Genomic DNA, 20,913 nt, shown 5'->3' on the forward strand with positions numbered 1-20,913 from the left:
TCCTGACTGGGCTACCACTGTCTCAGAGAGCAAAGGATTGGCTTCAGTGATCATCTAAGCCCTTGGCATGAGGAGAGGAGGAAGGAGAGACCCAAGCCACCTCCTAGCTCTTGCTTAGTCATAAGAATTCTTCAAAATCTGATATCAAAACTTCTGTCACCCCACACTCCACCAGCCATCATGTTGAGTTTCAGTGGACAAGAATCTGTGTCCTTAGATCCTGCCACTGGATTCTTAGCCCAGAAACAAATTCAAGTGAGAAAACTGAAGGAGAGTTTGGGGGCAAAACTGCCAGTAGTGTCTGCTGATCCTGCATACCTGTGATGGAACCAAAGTTCAACATTAACACAAATACGAGGAACATTTTAAAGAGCAGGGCAGAAGGACAGAAGGATACGGCAGAGAATGAGGGGGTAGAATATTGAAAGGTTACTTACACAGTTTCATCATTCTTGAACTCCAGCTCCCCATATGTGTCTTCAAAATCCTCACCACCACCCTTGGCTGTGCCTTCTACTGTCCTAAATGGGACGATGACTGTGCCCCGGGCACCTGATGTCCGCAGAACCTTGACTTCCATGACACCAATACTCTCACTGACATGAATAGTGTCACATTCAAAAGTGAAGATGCCTGCATGGTCATCATCCAAGATAGTGACGGTGGCCACGCAAGGAGACACCAGGACAGCCCGAGGCAAGGGAAGACTATTAAGTACAGGCGGAGACATCCCCTCCTCTGGCTGCTCCTCCTCCATGCGGACATTGCTCAACCTGACAAAGAAGTGTTCATCCTCCTCAAAAATGTCATCATCAATGATGCCCACAGAGAACTCCTTCTGGGTCTCTCCTGGCTTCAGAACCACGGTGCCCTCTGTGAATTCATAGTCAGCTCCTGCGTTGGCAGAACCATCCTCTGTTTTGTAGTCCACATACATGGTCTTGGACGTGTCCCCCCCTTTCCTCACCACTGTCAGGAGGACAGCCCCACAGTTCTCCAGGCACTGGTAAGAGCACGGGTCAAAGAAGACCTTGGAGACAAAGTCCTCGGGCTCCTCAGCGTGCACCTCACTCATGCTGGAAGACTTTTTGGCTTGTTCTGCAGCATGTTTCTTCAGGATATTGCCTGCGCCAGTCATCATACGGGTGGCTTGAATCCGGTAGAAGGCGCGGCTCTTCTGTTGATGGGAGAGAGCATAGTAATTGGCCATCTCCACCAGCTGATCTAAATCCTTCTCTGGGTGTTTTTGCTTTAGATCCTTGAGAATCCGGATCATCTCCCTGCGGGACTCATCCACTTCCTTCCCTTCCAGGGGCACCAGATTCCCATCTAGGAAGTGGGAATTCATCATTTTCCCATCCATCTCAATGCCCTTGGGGTGGTCACCCTCTGTCTCTATGATAATTCCTCGGTGTTTATCTGTGCGGTACTTTTTGTGCATGTATTTGTAGAAGAGCAGTCGCCTATCTGCCACCCAGGCCAGAAGGACACACACTGGAAAAAAGAAGAGAGTGAGGAGGCCTTCCCAAACCTGGACCACACCAGGAGAGAAGACGGCCAGGATCATATAGAGCCAGATGTAGGCAAAGATGCTCCACGCAGCAGTGACGAAGAAAACCCGCAGGTGCTTGATCTTGCGAGTCTCTCCGTCGGGGATCACATACACGCAGATGCCAATGATGATGAACATGTTGAAGGCTGCACTGCCTACGATGGTAGAAGGTCCCAGATCACCAGCAATGAACCCGTGACCACAAACCTCAATTAAAGAGAGGAGGATCTCAGGAGCAGAGGAACCGAGGGCCATAAGCGTCAGGTTGGAGACAGTTTCGTTCCACACCCGAATCGTTGTTGTGCTGGTCTCTCCATTGGGCTTTTTGATAGTCACCTCTCTCTCTTGAGAAGTGATGACTTCAATAGATGCCATGAAGCGGTCAGCAATGATGGATACTCCAAGGAACATGTATATCAGGGCCACAAAGTAGACAATGACCCTGGCAATCTTATCCCCAAGGGAAGGGTTCTCTGGGTACCAGATTGGTAAGATGACACCCTCCTTGCACTCCGATGACCCTGAACAGGACTCATTGTTTTGCCCTGTGCTGGGCACATCCCCTGAGCCACCAGCCTCTGCCCGAAGACCATTCAGGAAGAGCACAAAAGTAATCAGCCCAAAATGGAGGAAGGCAGAGGTGAGAGGCTGCAACCTTAACCACGCCATACACGAGACTTAGCCACTGGCTTCCACCGACCACAGCACCAATGGTCCTCCTGATGGGCCAGAGACCTAGAAGAGAACAGAGAGGCAGGAAAAGGCATGAGGAAAAGAGAGACAGCAAATGGCAGGTTCCCACCAATACAGACTGATATTTCACCTCGAATGACATATTGCACTAACATATGGGACAGTCTCTCACTTGGAAAAATACTTATCAGTGGGAGGCACAAATAGCTGCTCTGTCCTCAGGACCATCTGGTGGAGACTCAGTTGAAGAATGGCTTAAAATAGCTGGGAATGTTGGTAATGGAAACATAAGTGATGCCCGTCTTGTCCTGTCTCCCAACCCTACTGTTATCTGTGAGAGTCCTAAAGAATCTACCTAAAATAGGCCAAGAATGACCTAAATTTTTGTCCCCACTTATACTATTTCTAGGGTTTTCAGCCTTCTTTACCTCACAGTCATCATATTCACAAATCTCGCATAACATAGGTTCGCAAGAGCGTATATTGACTTGAACTTTTATCACGTGCTAACTTCCAACATAGAACACCTTGTTTGTGTGCAATTGAGCCCACTTGGGAGAAACTCCTTCTCTCAATGCAAAACTTCTGCAGGCAAGCTGTCATTCTGAGGTTGCTGGGGAAATCAAAGGAGGTGATTTCTGTGGTGAGTGCTACCTGCAGTGTAGCTAATCCGAGGCCCTGTAAACTGTGCCCAAGACCTTCAGCAAAACAGGCTTATGAAACAGGTTCAGTATCCAGTTACAGGAAGATGAAGATCGGTTAGCCGCTCAGATTCCAAACCCAAACACTGAAAGAGCCAAGTAGTGGAAATCAGTGTTAATAAAACATGCCAGTGGCTTTCAAATAAGTTTTTTTAAAAAAAAACTGTAGACAAGATTTTAGGGTGAAATGCAGCCTCATCTGCTGGTTTCGAGTCATTAAAAGGTGAGCATGAGTTCGGAAGAAATTCAGTTGAAACTACAGACCCATCTTTCTACTCACTGCCTCATTCAGAGAGCACAAAATGCAAATGACCATGCAATAGATTTTTTAAAAAGCTACTTGCCCATTTTTCCACCTCTGCTACAACCACGTGGGGTACTTTTAGTAACAGAATGCTGGTTCACATCTGTACAGTGCCTTAAGGATTCAAAGTCTTTGTCTTCCATACCTGCTCCTCCTTTTCTGCCGCTTCCCGTCTCAGAAAATAGCACGTCCACCCGCACGGTTACTCGTGCTCAAAAACAGAGGTTGTCTGCAAGCCTTCCTTCTCCTACGTGTCCCTTATCCAATCCAGCACTAAATCCTATCCACTCTCCGTCACCACCATCACAGCCCGAGACGCCAGGACTCCTCACCTGAGGAATCTATGCAGAACCCACCAAACTGAGCTCACTGCTCCAACTCTTGCTGTTCTCTCATCCATTTCCTCACAAAACCACAGACATCTTTTTTAAAAAATCCAAACCTATGCTATCACTCTCCTATTTGAAACCCTTCATCACTTTCCTTTTGCTTTTAATATAAAGCACACAGTCCTTCCTGTGACTTACAAAGCTTGGCCTGAGCTGCCTACTTCCTTCTTTCCCCCGCTTTATCTTTTGCCACTCTCCCTCTTACTACCTTTCAGCAACAATGGACTTTATATTGGTTTTTTCCACCCCAGGACCTTTGCACATGACATCATCCACGCATGCCTGATGTGACAGTTTCTTCTTTGCAGCCACACTCTTACCAACCCTTTAGATCACAGTGTCAATGTCACTTTCTCAGAAAAACTTTCCCTCACCCCCCAAAATGGTCAACTCCCCCCATCATGGCCTCTCATCACCCTCTTTACTTTTCTGTCATGGCATTTACAAAACTTTGAATACAAATATCTTTTTTGTGAGATTATATGATTAATATATCACTCATCCACTAAACTGTGAATGATATAAAGGCAAAGACTATGTCTATTCTGTTTATCCTGGTATTCTAAGTAATTAGTTAGCAGCTGCTCAGTAAGTGTATATTTCTGGAATACATATACTGTCGTCACTAAGGTAGTTTCCTCAGTGCTATGAACGTGAATTGTGTCCCCCTTCCCCGCACCCCTGGAACCAAATCCATGTGTTGAAGCCCTAAGCCCCTATGTGACAGTACAGTGAGATGGGCTTTTAGGATGTAATTAAGGTATAATGAGGTCAAAGGGCAAAGGGTAGGGTCCTAATATGATAAGATTGGTGACCTCATAAAAAGATAAAGAGAGAGAGAGATCTCCACCATGTAAGGACATACAAGAAAGTGGCCACCTGTAAGCCAGAGGAGCATTCTTGCCAGAAACTGAATTGGCCAGCACCTTGATCTTGGACATCCTAGCCTCCAGAACTGTGAGAAAATTAATTTCTATTGTTTAAGCCACCCAGTCTATGGTATTTTGTTATGGCAGCCTGAGTCGACTAATACATTCCAACATTAGCCTTCTTTAGAGCCATTTTATGATCTGAATTATGGCCATTTACTTTAGGAATAGAATAGATAGGTCTTATGGACAAATCCTCACTTGATTTTAGAGGCTATTAGGACCTCTTTAAATGCCCAAGGCTTGTTGTACTCAAAGAGAAATTTCCTCAGGACACAGTACGCCTTGGTGCACATTACAATCTCGAAGGCCTTACCCCCAAAGGGCTCTGTGGATTAACCTGGTTTCATATTCCCCAGAATGGCAGCCAAGTGCTGAGGCCCACATTCCCCATTAGTCCAGGTACTGGGGGGGTCATCACAAAAGGTGCTTGGGGCTTTGACCTCACTCAGAAGAGAAAAGGTTACGAGGCTGATTATGGAAGAGGAGGGTCGGTAAAGGTGTTCAGCATCCATATTCAAGGATTGAAAAAGCGCTCATAATCTTTGATGCATATAGAGACCCCATTCACAGGCTTGGTACTCACCCATTCAGGAGAAATGTGGAAAGCGAAGGATCTTGGCACCCTGCCTTGACCTCTGAAAACCCCACACTTTGTGGATTCTGATGAGCCCCATGCAAGAGGAGACAGAAGGTGGGCACAGCTGGAGCAGCTCTTTGATCAAGAGCCAACGAGGTGACAGGAGGTGGCGGCTGCACAGACTAGCCAACACCAAGAAGGTAGGCTATCCACAGGTTAGGGAACAGAGCTGGCCTTCCTCAGTCAAAGGCCGTGGAACATTGAGGCAGTCATGCATGTTATCCTGATTAATGGGGATAAGGACTCTCCTGCTCTCACCCACCAGGAAAATAAAGGAGGATCACGGTCTTTACGGACACCTGCGGCAACAGGTTTTGATGGGAAATAAGCTATCGGGTGGTCAGAATCAGAGGCCTGTTTAGAAAGACTTTTCCCTGTGGGGGGAAAAAACGAACTGAAGGAAAGGATGAAAGAAAACCAGGCAAGAAGAAGGCTAGTTAGTAAAATGCCTGCACCAAGTTCTTGGAATTGAAGATGGAAAATGACTTGTAGTTCCCAGTTGTTCCTTCCAGCCCTGCCAGGAAATGGTTTCTGCCTGGGATTTGAGAGGAAGATGATCAGGCCAATGGTAATTTTGTTGTGCTTCAGACACCGGCTGAGACAGATCCCTACGTCCTAGGGATCCACCCCAGCCCCTTAGATATCTAAATGGTTCCAGAAGGCTCTTAAGCAGCCCTAAGGTATACTCAGGGATATGACTCAGCTTGAGACCCCCCAGAACCACCCCAAATAATGACGATATTAATAGCAGTAACTAACACTTAAAATTGCTTATTGTGTGACAATGCTAAGTATTTCCTCAGTTAATCTTCATAGCAATCCTATGAGATCAGTACTATTTTTACCCTTATTTGATGTTTTAGGAAACTGAGTCTTAGTTAAGTCATTTACTCAAAGTATAAAGCAAGGAAGTAGTCAAGCTGGAACTCACACACAGACGACATACAATTTGGGGTTTTAACCATTCCATTCTACTAAAATGCCCCACTCTGTTATGGAACATCCATGACCCCCAATCAGCTTCCAGTCCCCTGGAGACTTAGAAGCATTATGACTGCCCCACACACCCTAACAGGAGAGACTAGCCATTTGGTACACTTGCCTAGTCCCCACGCTTACAGGGGAGTGGGGGGTTTGGTCACCTAACATAGTCTCCCACCCAAATGTTCTCTTTCCACCAGTTATTTTTCACAAAAATGAATAAAAGCTGGTGATTTGCCAGGCCTGGTGCTAGAGACTGGTAGATAAAATAAAAAATAAGACTCAGGGTTTGCTCTCGAAGGCACAATCTGGCAAGGATGGATAGCTGCACAAATAGGCACGTTTACTATAATAAGTTAAGGTAGGGGCAGAATGCTGTGAGAATACAAGCAGGCCACTGGTCAGTGTGGGCAGCCAGGGTGGCATTCTGAAGGAGGTGATCCCTGAAATGAGTCTTTAAGCATGAGTGAGCTCTAGTCAAAAAAAAAAAAAAAAAAAGTGGGAAGGGCATTCGAGTCAAAGCGAATAGCCCAAGCAAAGACGCGAAGACATGGAAAAGCCTGCTGTATCCATGGGATTACACGGAATTCAGTGTGAAGCGGGAGGGGCAGAAGATGAGTGTGCAGCAGACTGGAGACATAGGAAGGACTGAATTTATGGTGTCTTCTATGCCAGGCTGAGAAAATGGTATTGTATCCTAAGGGCAGTGACAAGCCAATGATAGGATTTTAAACAGGAGAATGACATGGTCTGATTTGTCGTTCAGAAAAACCAATTCAGCTAAAGGGTTTAGGATGGCTTAAGATGGACAAGACTGGAGCAGGAAGATCAGTTAGAAATCTATTGGAAACAGAACAGATACAGATGAAGAGGAAGGGCCTAGGGTATATGCTGCAGATGATGACCCTGTGTCCCCATGTCATATTCCTCTTCCTCGGCTGAACGGATGCCCGGGCTCAGCCCACAGCCTCTCTCATCTCTTTCCTGGATTATTTTCCTAACACCCCTGGGGCCATCTGCAAGGTGTCTGTGTCCTCAGCAGTAGCTCCTGACATCTTTTAATATCACTGGCAAATTTAATTAAAGTCACTGTTCCTCTGCTCTTCCAGATCATTAATAAAACAGAGCCACCAGGCCAGACTGAGCAAATTCTCCCTCTGCTACGCCCTCCACTTTCTCCAATGGGGACACCGCTCCGGGCCTGTCACTGGCCTGTGTAGAGTCGTCCTGCTCTGCTTCTAAATCTGGGCCCCTGCACAGGCATCACAGCCAATTTACATTAAAATTTTAAGTGCAGCCAGACTGCACTGGATCCATTGTGTCACTCGAGTCCAAAAGCACATCTTCTCCTGCACTTCCTCTGGCTACAGGGGATAAGAGTCAGTGCAGAGTCCCCTCTGTGGTAATGCACCCCCACGCCCATGCCCACCCAGAAATACAGCAACTAAATTCCCTGCACTTCCAAGAGTAGGAAACATGTGACCCCAGTTGCTTAGGTAGTTTGAGTGTCACAACTAGAGGAAAATATAACAAGGTTTTTTGTGCATTGTCTCTTTGAGTCTTCACAGTATAAAGGAAGTACTGTTATCATCATGCCTGTTTTACTGATAAGAAAATTTGAGCTCACAAAGATTAATTTGCCCAAGATCATAGTTAGTAAGTAAAAAATAAGCATTTGAATCCTGGAAGCCTGATTCCAGAGCACATGGTGTTCACCACTGTGCTTGGCATGTGCCCTGGATTTGGGGGCCCCTTTGAGCAAGGGCCTAAGGAGGGCAGGGTGAGTCTTTCTGGACGTGGAGGCCTCACCACAAGCTTGGAGGCTCTACATACTTCACTAGGCACAGAGCAGTGGTAGAGCCCCAAATTGGAAAGCAGGAGGAAAGAACTTTCTTCCCAGCTGTGCTTCAATAAGCTGTGAGACTTTGAAGAGTCAGTGAACCTCTCAGGGCATTAGTTTCCCCAACCAGAAAAATCATGTTGGGTTGGATGATCTCCGTGGTTCCATTAAAACAAAGAAGCTTTGATTGCAGGCAGCCTGTCTTTCAAGAGGCAAAGAAGTGAAGGGACACATTTGAGTTAAGTTGGGCCCAAATAATATGAGAACCAGGCACAGACTTGAGACTCACAAACAGACCTCAGTGGATAAGAGAGTAAGGAAGGGTGTTAGGAAAAGGGAGGCCAAGAGAAAGTCAAGGAGAGCCAACATTTGGATTTACCAAAAGCACCTTGGATCAAATCCATTTTTTGAACAACTGCTCTTTGAATGCCCATTTTGGGCCAAGCGCTGTGCTAGCGATTGGGAGTACAGCCATGAACGAGCTACACCATATCCCCAACCTTAGAGAGTTTGCCTTCTGATGAGGGACAGAGACAAACAAGTAATTACGGGAATAATGGATTACAATGATGTCATGGGAAGTAATACCTGTTTCTCGTTCTGCTCTGAGCTCTCAGGCTGGTCGCTGCACAAAACCATGTGGGCAGTGGCTGCAATGCAGCACGGCTTTACAACACAGACACTCTTGCAGCAGCACATGATACAGTGTTTTACTGTTCCTGCTTCTGCAATCTCATGCAATTGTCATATTTTGCCTTCCTGAAGGCCTTCAAATCCTTAGTGGCATCCAAACCATACAATCATTTCATGGAACCCTGGTGACATTTTCCCAGGCACTTCCACCCACGAAGAGGAGGCCCCCTGAACAGTCCAGGTGCCAGCAGGCCTCATGCTCCTCATGCTCTATGTGGACCAAGGGCTTGAAAAATGACAACAACAATAATCACATCTATGCATTCAGTACCTGCTCTATGATTGGCACTGCATTAGGCACTTTTCATAGCTGCTATTTAATACCTAAGGACCTCCAAATGAGACAGGTATTGTTATATGTTTTAGAAATGAGAAAACTTGGGCTCAAAGACAACTAATCCACCACAGGTCCAGTAGTTGAGCAAGTGACACAGCTGGACCATGAAACTTGGTATGTCAAATACCAAAGTCTGTTTTTCAACCCCAGGTGGTAGAAGGGAAGGTGGAAGAGCAGGGTAAGAATCTGGAGCTCTTAGGTCAAGAACCTAGAGTCCCCTTCTCAGGTAGAAGCTTCTCAGAGCAAGCTTCTACCTGCTCTGAGAAGCCTTTCCTGACAATGCCCTCTTCCTCCCCTTTGCAAATGAGTCACTTACTCCCCCTGTCCCTCTAGCACTTTGATCACCACTGAAGCACATGTCACACTGACCTGGGCTTACCTGTTCACATAGCTATGGTCTACACTCATGTAAACTCCCCGAGGGGTTTCAACTCAATACAGGGGCTTTATTTGAGAGGTGGGGGACAAAAAGTGGTCATAGTCAGTGGAAATAGATATCAAGTGGAAATCTATTGCTAGGGCTCAGAGGGTAGGACTTGACTTCTGATATGCCTTCTGCCTCTAAAATTCTATGATTCAGAGCCTTGTTGACTATGATTCTAAGGTTTACTTTTGTCAGACTCTGTGGAAGCCAGAGGATTTTGCCTTCTGCAAGTCCTTGACAGATCTGGGAAGTCATAAACAATGACTGGGGGACCAGAGAGATGGGAAAAGGGAGGGGGCCTGAGAGAGAGAAAAAGGATGGGCTTTGCCCATTCAATTTAAGTTCTGCTTTTCCCGCTGCTGGATCTACATCTGCATTTAAGTCATCCCCCCAGGGTGAAGGCACTAGTGAAGTAGGACCACATGCTAGAGAGGGTTGTGCATTAGAATATATTTGGAGCTCTAAAAAATACAGACATCTGGATCCTACTCCAGACCTAAGTTCTGGACTCTCTGGGTGTGGAGGCTCAATATTTAGGTTTTTTAAAAGTTCCTTAGTTGATTTTGAGGTACAGCCAAAGTGGAGGATGCTGGGAGAGAAGACAGGAACATAGTCTGACTATGACATTTGCATCTCAGGGATTTCAACCATTAAGGCCTTTCTCTGGACCAGGAGAAGACCTCTTAGTGTACAATGAGCTGACTCACAAATGGGTACTATAAAGCCTTTCTACACATTGGACAAACACCCCACCCTCTTGCACTCTCACTTACTTTCTTACCTTGCCAAGAACAGTCAGCATCAACTCCCTACCCACATAAGTAGATTTTCTCTTTGCCTCTTCTGAAACATTTCTACTAAGGAAATGTGAAAGATCCAGAGGTCCCTTATCTTCATAGGAGAATGATGCTACTCATTCATTTTCATCAAGACATGTTTCTAGTTGTTTCCCCTCTGAGTGACGATAGCTTAAGTTGTCTTGTCCACACTTTTTCCTGGGGCCCCTTTGTTTGTACATTTATTTACTCATGCATGCATGCAAGCATTTGCATGAAACCCAGTCTACATGCCGCAGGTTGACTTTCACTAAAATTTTGGTGAAAAAATTTACTCTGATTTTTGCCCAACTCATTTTTTTGCACCCTCAAAAAAATTACAACAGAAGTCCCTGAAGGGGGTATAAATGTTTATCTGTTTGGTATTTATGTATCCTGAGTGTCTATATCAGTGCCTGGCGCATAGCAGGTGCTCGCTTCATATTTATTGAATGAATACATACATTGACTAAATGTGCAAAAATAGAAGGCAGAGCATCCAGCAATTTCTACCACTCTTGGCAGTATTCAGATGGAACATCCCGTCCATCGGGGAGGCGATGAGAAAGGTTTCTCAAATTTGAGTAATATGAACAAACTGTAATCCCCCTTCAGGACCCCATTTCACTGGAGAACAGTGACAGAGAAATGAAACAATTACAACTAAACAAGTACTAGGGTTGGAAACATGTGCAGTGGGTAAGGAGCTTCGAGGAAGGAAGGTCTAATGCCACCTGAGACCATCAGGGCCAGTGTCATGAGCCAGGCAACTTTAGGTCTCAGATTTGGAGAATAAACAGGAGTTAACTGGGTAGAGGCCAGTGCATCTCAAACAAAAGTAAAAGAAAGCCGATCCTAAAGAGACTGGCAGCCTGAATGGGCAGGGTTTGTTTTAAAAAGGGTGAGCGATGTGACGGAAGGACAGGGCAGTTGAGAAAAAGCTGCAAAAATCAGTGAGGACTAGCTCGTAGAAAGGCCTTGTACTCCCAGCCAAGGAGTTGGGGCATTTTCGTGGAGGCAATAAGGAACCACTGGAAGTTTTTTAATCATAGGAGAGACAGGATCAATGTTTTTCCTTTGAATAGCACACCTACAGTGATGACGGTGTGGAAACTGGATAGGTGAACAAAAGCAGGGCAAGACAAGGAGGTGGGAAGACCAGTTCGGAGTCTCCCATGGCATTGGAGAGAAACATGATCAGAACCTAAGCAGAAGAGACAGTAGGTTTGCTGAGGAAGGTGTGGATTACTTGCTATGTGCCCATCACAGCTGCAGGTTTGTGAGGATCTTTTCTGCCTAGGTGTGTTAGCGTTACTGAGTTACTGAGTGCCAAATCTGTGTCACACTCTGTTCTAGCTCCTGGAGACTCAATAGCGTATCTCACGCCTGGTCTACTACAATAGCTGCCAATCTTGCCCCATCTCTTACAGTACCTTGTTCCACAAAACAGCCCAAAATGTCTCTTTAAAATGTAAGTCAGATCATGCCATTCTTTGAAAAATTCTCTTCAGGTAGAAACTCCCACCCCCCATCTGACTCCTAACCCACTGCCCTGAACTCCCACAACTTTATTTTGCTGGCTCCATACCCTACTCCAACTAAAGTAGAGTTCTCGCAATTTCTAGAACACACCAAGCACACACCTGCCCTAGGACCTTGGCACTTACTGTTCCCTCTGCTTGGAACGCCCTTATCCTAAAGATCCCCATGATCCCTTTTTAAATTTTATTCGGGTCTCAGATGCCCCTTTCTCAGATCTTCCCCCACTCACCTTATCTAAAGGTGATCTTATCCCTGCTCCCCAACACTGACACATCACTTTACATTTTCTTGATAGCACATATCACTTGCTGAAACCATCACAGATTTATTTGTTCACTGGTTCATCACAGAATACAAACTCCGTGACAGCAGGAAACTTGTCCTTCTGTTTGCCACAGTATGACTGGAGCCTGGCAGAGTGTGTGTCGTATTTGTGGAATGGATCAATGGTAAGTCGGCAGGATTAAATGGTGGACAGGTGCGCCTGTGAGGGGAGACGTCAAACTTGCTGGGAAGCCTTAGGGTAGAGAGGTAAATGGTTAAAGCCAGACCTCAGACAGCAGGCAGCTGTGTTCACTCAGAAAAACCAACAGGACCACATAGTGTTTGGACAGCAATTGTGAGGCCATTTCTTAACACAATTCCTTCTCTCCACTATAGCCCTCCACTGGCCCCGTACTTCTTATCTACAGTGTGTGGCGTTATGGCAACCAACATTCGTAGTGCATCATTTTTAAGCAATACTATGTGCCAGCAGTTGACAAAGGCCTTCTCACTCACATGATTTCATTTAATCCTTCTTGTAAGAATATTTGTACAGATGAAGAAACCGTAGCCTAGTAAATTGCCAGGAGTCCCCATGCCAATAAATAACAGCCAGAACCAAAATGTGCTCTCCTGGCTGCCAGAGGTCTCCTTCCACCAGGCCTGAAGAGGTGTCATGTCAGCAAGGACCATGAGAAAACATCCCCTGCCACTGAAAGGAAATCAGGGCTGGGTCAGTGGAGTGAGAAACCCAGGGCAACCTGAGGGGCACTGTTCCTGCCCCTGCCCATTCTCCAGAGGGACGCACCTGGGCCCTATCTTTTGGGGTTACCCACCCATCAGGGGAAAGCTGGTGATCAGCCACCATTGTGTTCATTTCCCTCAGCTCATTCTCCAGGATCCTGCTTTATTTTAATGTCATTTAATTTCTTTTAATTGTTAAATGTTGAAATATGGAATTAACTCATATCATTGCCTGAATGAAGAACAAATGGATTCGCAAGCAAAGTCACCTCTCTGAGATATGGCTAGGGGATTTTCTGGTGCAATCAACTCTGGGGGTGCTCCGGGCCCCCCTTTGACAAGAGTGTGCTAGGAGCAGATCTGTAGGACTTGTAGCACATCTTGCTGCTGACTCTGCTATTGTGCTCGCTCCCCGCTCCTCCCATGATCCCCCTCGCAGTTGACTCCCAATTAATTCTTCAGGAGGGACTGAAAGGCACAGGTTCCAGATGATTCTTCCAGTCTCACAGGAAAGGAAGTATGGTGGTATGTTAGGCAGTGGGCAGAGCTTCTGGAAAGCCACTGAACAGAATGATTCCACGTAGACTCTTGACAGAATCTACATGACCCTAAATGCATCCTTCCTGGATAGAAAGGGAATGGTAGAAGCTCAGGAGCTGAGATAGGACTGGCTGGAGCCTTTGGGGGCCTACAGGACTACTAGCCACTCTGTGAGTGCCCTGGAGAGTTGCAGTGGGAGGTGACTCCACACAGAAGTACCAACCAAGGGCACGTAAGCAACTCAGGGTGCCTCGCTGGCCGGACACCATCCAGAGAGTCAACTTGGCTGGCCATGTTGACCGCTGGAGACCCAATGTGATAACAGATACACTGAAGGGCTTCAAACTGTGGATAGAAGGTTCTGAAACAACAGTTCTGTCAGCGCCAAAATTATTCTTAGCAGGAGGCAATCTACAGGGTGTGGAACAAGACTCACAATGCAGAATTGTCCAGCCAAGGAGGTAGCTTAAAAGTCAACATATCGAACATAACCTTTTTTTAAAGATAAGAATGCAAAGCCCAGAGAGCAGAAGTGGGCCTTGCCGAGGGTTATCAGAAGTGACAAAAACCAAAACATAATCTTCTTACCACCAATCAGTGCTGCTTCTGCTATACCTTGTTACCTGGTCTTGGTTTGATTTTTGACTCCACTGCTGGCTTCTTTTATGACCAATGGCATAGACACCCTCTTTCTTGACCTTGTTTCACCTGCCTCAAAAGTGAGGCAGATTTCTCGTTTATTCACTCCTTTATTTTTCATTGAACACCCGCTGTGTTTCAGGTACCACACAGGGAGGAGGAGAAAGAAAAGGCACTTGGTCCAGGACGGGTGGTAAGCCACAATAACAAAACAAACAAACAAAACAAACAAACCCCTCCCCCACATTTCAATAAATGTAAGGATCTCACAAAAAAAACAGATGCTGTGGCATCAAAATTCAGAGGAAAGAACTAGTTATGCATGAGGCCTTCCCATCAGGAATAGGCATTTGAGTTGCACGTTAAAGAACAGGTAGGATTCTCAGTGAAAGGTAAGCTGTGTACAAAGGCACAGAAGGGGAAAGGACAAGCTCCCCTAGATGCCCACATGGAAACTGTGAAACACGAGACTAGACATGGAGTGGTCCACGGAGGGCTTTGAATACAAGGAGCTGGGACTGCTGCAGATAGCAGGAGCCCCGTCAAGGTTTGTGTGTGTGTGTGTGTGTTTGTAGGAAAATGACAAGCCTGGAAGGGTGTTTTAGGAGAGGAATCCTGTAACAGGTGTTAGAATGAATTGGAGGGGGAGGTTGAAGTTGGGAAGATGTCAGAAAGCTATTTTTGTAGTATAATAGTAACTGCTTTATACAGGTGTGGTAAGAATTGAATGGGAAAATCAGTGAGAGGCACTTTGAAACAGAGTAGCTAACAGCTGGTACAATGCTGGCTACTTTAATAATAAGATATTATTGTTATCTTCATTATTACGAAGAGGTTATCAAATCTGTACTTAGGTTGTAGTAGTATGATAGAGAGGAAGAGAATGGAGTTAACAAACATGAGCAATACTCAGGGGATGATGGAGAGGAGTCAAAGATTAACTTGAGGATTTTGAGCCATGGCGACTGGACGTTGGCTGGTGCCATCAACAGAAAGTGGGAAGTCAGAAGGAGCAGCTCCTTAAAACAAAGGTGATGTCAGTTTAGCAAGAATTGGACTTCAGGAGTTGGCCAGATAGCCTACTGGAGACATTGTGCAAGTGGATGGAAACAAGACACGCTGGGCTTGGGAAGCTGGAGTCACAGACTTGGAACTATGCACACTGGGGTAACAGCACAAACCAACGTGGGAGACTTCTGAGGGCTAACGGAAAAGCGGAAACCTAGGAGGAAAGAGAGAATATTGGAAAGGAAGTAGAAGAGGGACCACTTAAGAGAATTAGTGGGACCTGGAGCATTCAGTGTGATAGAAGCCAAGAAGGGAAAGTTTTAGGAGCTAATGGTCAATCTTATCTGATATGGGTGGGAGAGACGGGGAGAGCAGACAATTAGATAGATAGATAGATAGATAGATAGATAGATAGATAGATAGATAGAATAGATCAACAGATAGGTAGATAATCAGGAATAAGTTATTATATATTTGGGGGAATAAGAGGTCCTTGGTGGATGAGAGTTAGGCAGAGGTAGAGAAAAGAATGAGTGATGAGAACAGAGAGACAAATGATTACTCTAAAATTGCAAGAGTTTGTTGAAAGCAAGATGGGAAGAGAGCACGATGGGGGTAGAACTGGACACGTGATGTTCATTTTAGGATGGGATTTGTTAAGTATGCTTCCAATTAGAGGGAGGGATTCAATGTTAAGGGAGAAAGGGCCAGGGGGCAAGATGTTGAGGGCAGGGCAGGGGTGTGTCCTGGACACTATGCAGGAAGGGAATGGAGACCAGTGACAGGGAAGGACGAGGAACGAAGTGGAGAGATCAGGGTGCAAAGAACAAGTATCAACCAAGCTCACACTGTTTGGCTTCATTCTCCAGGACAAACACAGTAGTGCGTGACTTTGAGGTCCTCTCCTCTCAAGTGACTTGAAAACTACCACATGAAATCCAGGGCAGGATTACAGTTTCCAGTCCCTCTTCCGGATTCCCCACACGACCATTGTTCTTGCATACAACCAGGAAAGCACTACTTGTCATTCCAAGTATCAATGCAGTCCATGCTACTCGGCCCATTCCAAATTACACGCATATCCAGAATGAAATAGAGCTGTTTTCTTAGTAGACCTGACTCTGTTTACCATATCTGAGTACCCTTGATTCTGGAATTAGCCTTTATTCACTCTTCATATTATCAAAACATATGCATATACATATATACGTGATTCTTACTATCTCAATGTCTTGCTCGATAGTCTCTATGGATCTGTGTATGGACTTAAATACTTCTTACCCTTCCAGACTCCTTTTTTGGACCTTCCCAACCCTGAGAGATCTCATATCTTTGGGGCTCTCCTTGTTCTGCAGCTCAGTAGGCCAGGAAGTGTGTTTTATACCTTCAGGAGCCACTTTTTCTTTCCCCTGAGGTGCCCTGCCCAGTGCTGAGTTTAATAAAGTGCCCATTCAAAAACAACCAAATATAAACCCATCTCATCAGGAAAAAAAAAAAAAGTAGAACTTCTTCCTAGAAGGCCAGCTCTGATTAACGTGCTAAAACAGAAAAAGGAACGCCCTACCTTCCTTCACAAGCCATCAGGACCACGATTCGCCATGGTTTTTACCACAGCCCGCTAACGCCCTGCCTCCCTTTCTCTACCTACATCCCAGTCTCTATCCACATACTGTCTAAAGTGCAGATCTGCCCCTGTCCTTCAGTAGTGAAAACCGTCCTAATCTCCCTCAGGGAACCCAGTGGAAATCCTTAGCATGGGTACAAGCCCTTCAAGGTTTGGCCCCTAGAGCTTCTCCAAACTCATCTCCCCGAATTTTAGCCTCTGTCTTCAGTCATTTAGAAGAGCTCTTATCCACTTTAGGTCTTTGCATACTGACCCCTTCACTCATAACACTTTCTCCCCCACCCCACTCCTTCCCTGCTTTCACCAAAGCCAACTCCCACCCATCCTTTCTTTCGGAGGTTAGCTGTCCCTAGAAGTCCTCCTTAAGTCACTGTAGAGAAGCGATCTTCCTATACGCTTCCACTGCGCCCAGGATTTACCCTCCAGTGAAAAGAATCACTTTGTATGGATGGTAACTGCCTGTTCACTAGTTGGTCATCCCTGCTGGAATGAATGTGTTTTTATGAGGAAAGGAACCATTCTGTTTTAGTTACGTCTGTACCTTGCAAATGCCTGGCAGAGTAAGTTGTTGTTGAATAGTTATGAAATAAACAGCTGATCGAATAAATAAATGAATGCTTTTTCTTTTGGAGTCCAACGTATTTCTGAACCTCACCCAATATTTGAACCTCTAGGCAAAGCAACCAGGCTTGAGTGAAAAGGGAGTTATCCTCTTCCTATCTGACCTTGGTAGCTTGAAGAGAAGCCAAGATGTGTGACACATTCCCCCAAACCCAGATTGTGGGCAATTCAGACCAGGGAACAATGCCCACAGTGATTATCCATGGACAATACCAGCAGCTATGCCCAGAGACTGTACAAGGGGCCACCTTGCACAAGGACAGGGCAAGACTAGAGCAAGAGAACATGGCCTCGGCTTTCGGATCCCAGCCCAGGGAGGAGCCTAGCAGAAGTACATGTTTTCACAGGATCGGTCCAATTTCTCCCTTCTCTGACCAGAAGGCTGTGGAGGGCAGTGCAAGAGATGCCAACGTGGAGCTCAGAGGAGCATGAGCAGAGAGGAGCTGTAACTCGTCCCTTGGAGTCCATTTATTTAATAAGACATGTAGTGAGTGCCTGTTCTGTGCTAGGCACAGTGCTAGGCCCTGGGGATACGATGTAAATAGATTCACCAGCTATCTTTCCTCCCTTCATGCAGCTCACTATCTAGAAGTGTAACTGGCATTATTCAATCACATTTATAAACTCAACGTGCATCTTTAAATTTTTTTCAAAATAACAGGTTCAGTGTATGGGTATAGAAGATAAGGGGACTGGCCTAGTCAGCGAAGGTGCAGAAGGCTTCCTTGAGGGAGTAACCAATGGAGTGAGAACTGAAGGGTGAATAGCAGGAGGACGTGAGACACGGATGAGGTGGGAGTTCAAGGGTGCTGGAAGAACAATCAAGTGCTTCAGGTAGAGGAAACTGCATAAACAGCCTACTCACCTTCATTCAGTTCAAGAACCACTTCAGCCAAGTTCAGTTCTGTAGGTTCCATCTGCTTCTTCTCAACCCAATTATCTTATTTTCTATTTCAATAGAAACGAGGCTATTGAGTGGACTTTTGTGTGGGCACTGCCCATAGGAAACGGAGATTGCAATGAGGGGCTGAGTGATCAGCCCCACATCCCGTCACGCAAATTCTGACCATCAACCATCCTCACTTGAAGAACCGCAAGGCAAGAAGGGGCACGTTCCTCTCCAACTTGGATCCAGCGCGGCAGGCAGAAGGGCCAGCGAGAGGCCAAGTGCCCGGACGGGAGTGAACTGATCCCCCTATTTCAGGAAGAGCGTGGCGCAGCTGCTATATTTGAAAATCGAGGTAAACAAGAGCTCCGCTCAAGTGGATGGGACACAACAGCTGCGGAGGATTAATCACAAGCGGCTGCGAGTCACCAGGTCTCCAGAGGCCGGAGGCATGAGGCCTCCCTTTCGGTGCGCCCGCAGGAGGCCGGATGCGTCCCTGTAACCCACCCACAACTCCCTCCTCTTGGGGTGCTTCTTGACCACCCAGGAGCTCCACGCCTTGCTCCCAGGTGCGGCCTGCGTTCCTGAAAAACTGTTACCAATTTCAATCTTTCTGCCCAGGAGACAGAACCACCAAACGTTCTGGGTTTGTTTTTTAATCGCCAGAATAGAGAGAAATCGGGGCGGGGGGGGGGGCGGAGGCGGGCAGCGAACGGGTAAATTTATGGCACTGCATTAAAGGCGTTTGTTCTATTTAACCACACACACTCCCTCCTCCACAGTTAAAAATATAAAACACAGTGAATAAAGGCGAAAAGCTTCTTTCTCCCCCTGGATCAAATGGCTTTCTTTATCTTCTCCAGTGGCTCGGGTACTCAAGGCAGGTCAGGCGGGGTCTGCAGGAGCTCGAGCCTCTGAATGAGGGCCTGTGTGTGTGTGTGTGTGTGTGTGTGTGGTGCTGGAGGCGACGGGGATGGGGGTGGGGGTTAGTTACACACTTCGCTTCTCTCCACCTGGCCCGGGACCGCCCAGACCACCGCGGTCTGGAGAGCAGAGAACCGGAGAAACCCTCCTTCGCCCCGCCCCTTGGCCGCCTCCGGCGGGGGCGCGGGAGTTAGCGCTCCAGACCCTTCGTGGCGGAGAACCGACGCTGGGGTGCGCGCGTGCCTGTGTGCACGCGTGCGCGCGCCGCGTGAATTAACGCGCCCCCCTCCTAGCCCTCACACCCGGTGGGCACTCACAGCCCCAAGAGCGCAACACGCCCTGGCACAGCCAGCACACACATGCATCCAGCACGCAGCACAGCAGTCCGCCTCCCCAGTGCGCACCCGCCGCGGACCCGACTGCACACACATGCCCAGGCATTTCCCTCTGCGCCCCTCCACCGCGCTGCTGGACACTCACTCTGCCAGAACGCCCCCCCCCCCCCCGCAACACCGCATACACAACGCACACTTTTCGGAGCACCCTCCCCCCATCTCTTCAGGCGCTAAGCCCTCAGGAAGGCAGTTCATAGGAATGATCCTGAGAAATAACTTAATTAACCCCATTATTCACAAGCAGGAACCCTCTTGGGGACACCCCCAAACGCCCCAACCTCGACCTCCCCTGCTTCGGCCTCCCGCTAAGGGGGAAGGGCAAGAGGCTCTCCCCCATTACTCACCGTTTCCTCTAGGTCTCCCGAGAGGAGTGGGCAAATGAAGGGGTGAGGAAGATGTGCGATGCCCCCGCCGCCCAGCTCCTCACCGGCCGCCGAGGCTCATCGCCCCCGCGGGCTGCCCGCCGGCCGCAGCCGCGTCCGGGGCATGTCAGTCCGCCGCCGCCGCCCGCCGGCCGGGCTCGTGGGCTCGCAGCTTTCAGGGAGCTGCAGGGCAGCGCATCTGGAGCGCGAAGGCTGGGGCCGGGGCGCGGGGCTTGGGGAGGGGTCCTTAGGCGCCAATTTTAGGAGCAAGGAAAACCTGCCCGAAGACCCCCGGAAATCCCCGACCCGGGGCGCGGATTCAGGACGAAGCCCAGGAGAGGCCTGGAGTCCCGGCCGCCGGCAGCGGGGGGGATCCCTGCCGGGAGCGGCAGGAAGGCGAGCAGCCCGGCGCGTCCTGGTAGCTCCGAGCGACCCCGGCCAGCCGTCGCGTCGCCGGGGCTTTCCCGGGGCTGGGAGAGCGCCGGCTCTCCGCCTCGCACGCCGTCACCGCGGGCGACGTCTCGGCCTCGCCGCGCGCGGAGGGGACGCGCGGAGGGGCTGGTTTCTGGGCGAGCCGAGAGCTTTGCCCACTAAGCTGCAGCAAGAAGCCAAATCAAAAAGCCAATCTCCAAGCCTCCAAACCGAACGTCACCCTATCAGCTGAGAGAGAGAGCTGCACGGAATGACACGCCGCGCGTATTTATCCTCGCCCGCGGACGGGGGAGTTTTCAGATAGCTTCCCGACCGGGCGCGAGGAAGTGGAGCCTCCACCTCTTTGAGTCCGGAGAGCCCCGAGGACCGGGTGCAGCGGGACCCCTATACCCCGGTCACCCATACACCCGTTGGAACCTGGCGCCCGGCGCCTCCGGGCCAGTGGCACTTCCAAGACGGCGGCGCGTCCTGACCTGGATTCCGCGGAGAACGGAGCTCTGGGCAGCAGGCGGGGAGGGCGGGCAGGCAGGCGCGCGGCACCGGCTTTCCCCCTGTCCTTAGGAGACGCCTGTCTGCAATTCCGAAATTGAGTCTCCACCAAACACATCTGTGGTTTTTAAATATAGCAGGGGAC

The 20,913-nt window shown here is 48.0% G+C and overlaps 1 protein-coding gene across 6 annotated transcripts in view; it reads right to left on the minus strand.

Annotated features, from left to right (window-relative positions):
* SLC8A3 (solute carrier family 8 member A3) overlaps positions 1–20,521 on the minus strand; it is a 125,196-nt gene extending 104,675 nt beyond the window's left edge. For 3 of the 6 annotated variants that reach the window (XM_053928462.1, XM_053928460.1, XM_045202011.2), the window contains exons 1-2: positions 19,830–20,402; positions 438–2,287 (exon numbers count right to left, since the gene is read on the minus strand). In XM_053928462.1, the coding sequence (XP_053784437.1) occupies positions 438–2,221 (1,784 nt within the window). In that variant the 5' untranslated portion in view covers positions 2,222–2,287; positions 19,830–20,402. Of the gene's footprint in view, positions 1–437; positions 2,288–18,145; positions 18,209–19,829 lie in introns of those variants that run through there. The other 3 variants (XM_053928463.1, XM_053928461.1, XM_024567830.3) reach the window with 2 other exon arrangements.
* Between the last annotated feature and the right edge of the window lie 392 nt (positions 20,522–20,913).

This window comes from Desmodus rotundus, chromosome 7, assembly GCF_022682495.2.
Source record: "Desmodus rotundus isolate HL8 chromosome 7, HLdesRot8A.1, whole genome shotgun sequence".
Taxonomy (NCBI): domain Eukaryota; kingdom Metazoa; phylum Chordata; class Mammalia; order Chiroptera; family Phyllostomidae; genus Desmodus; species Desmodus rotundus.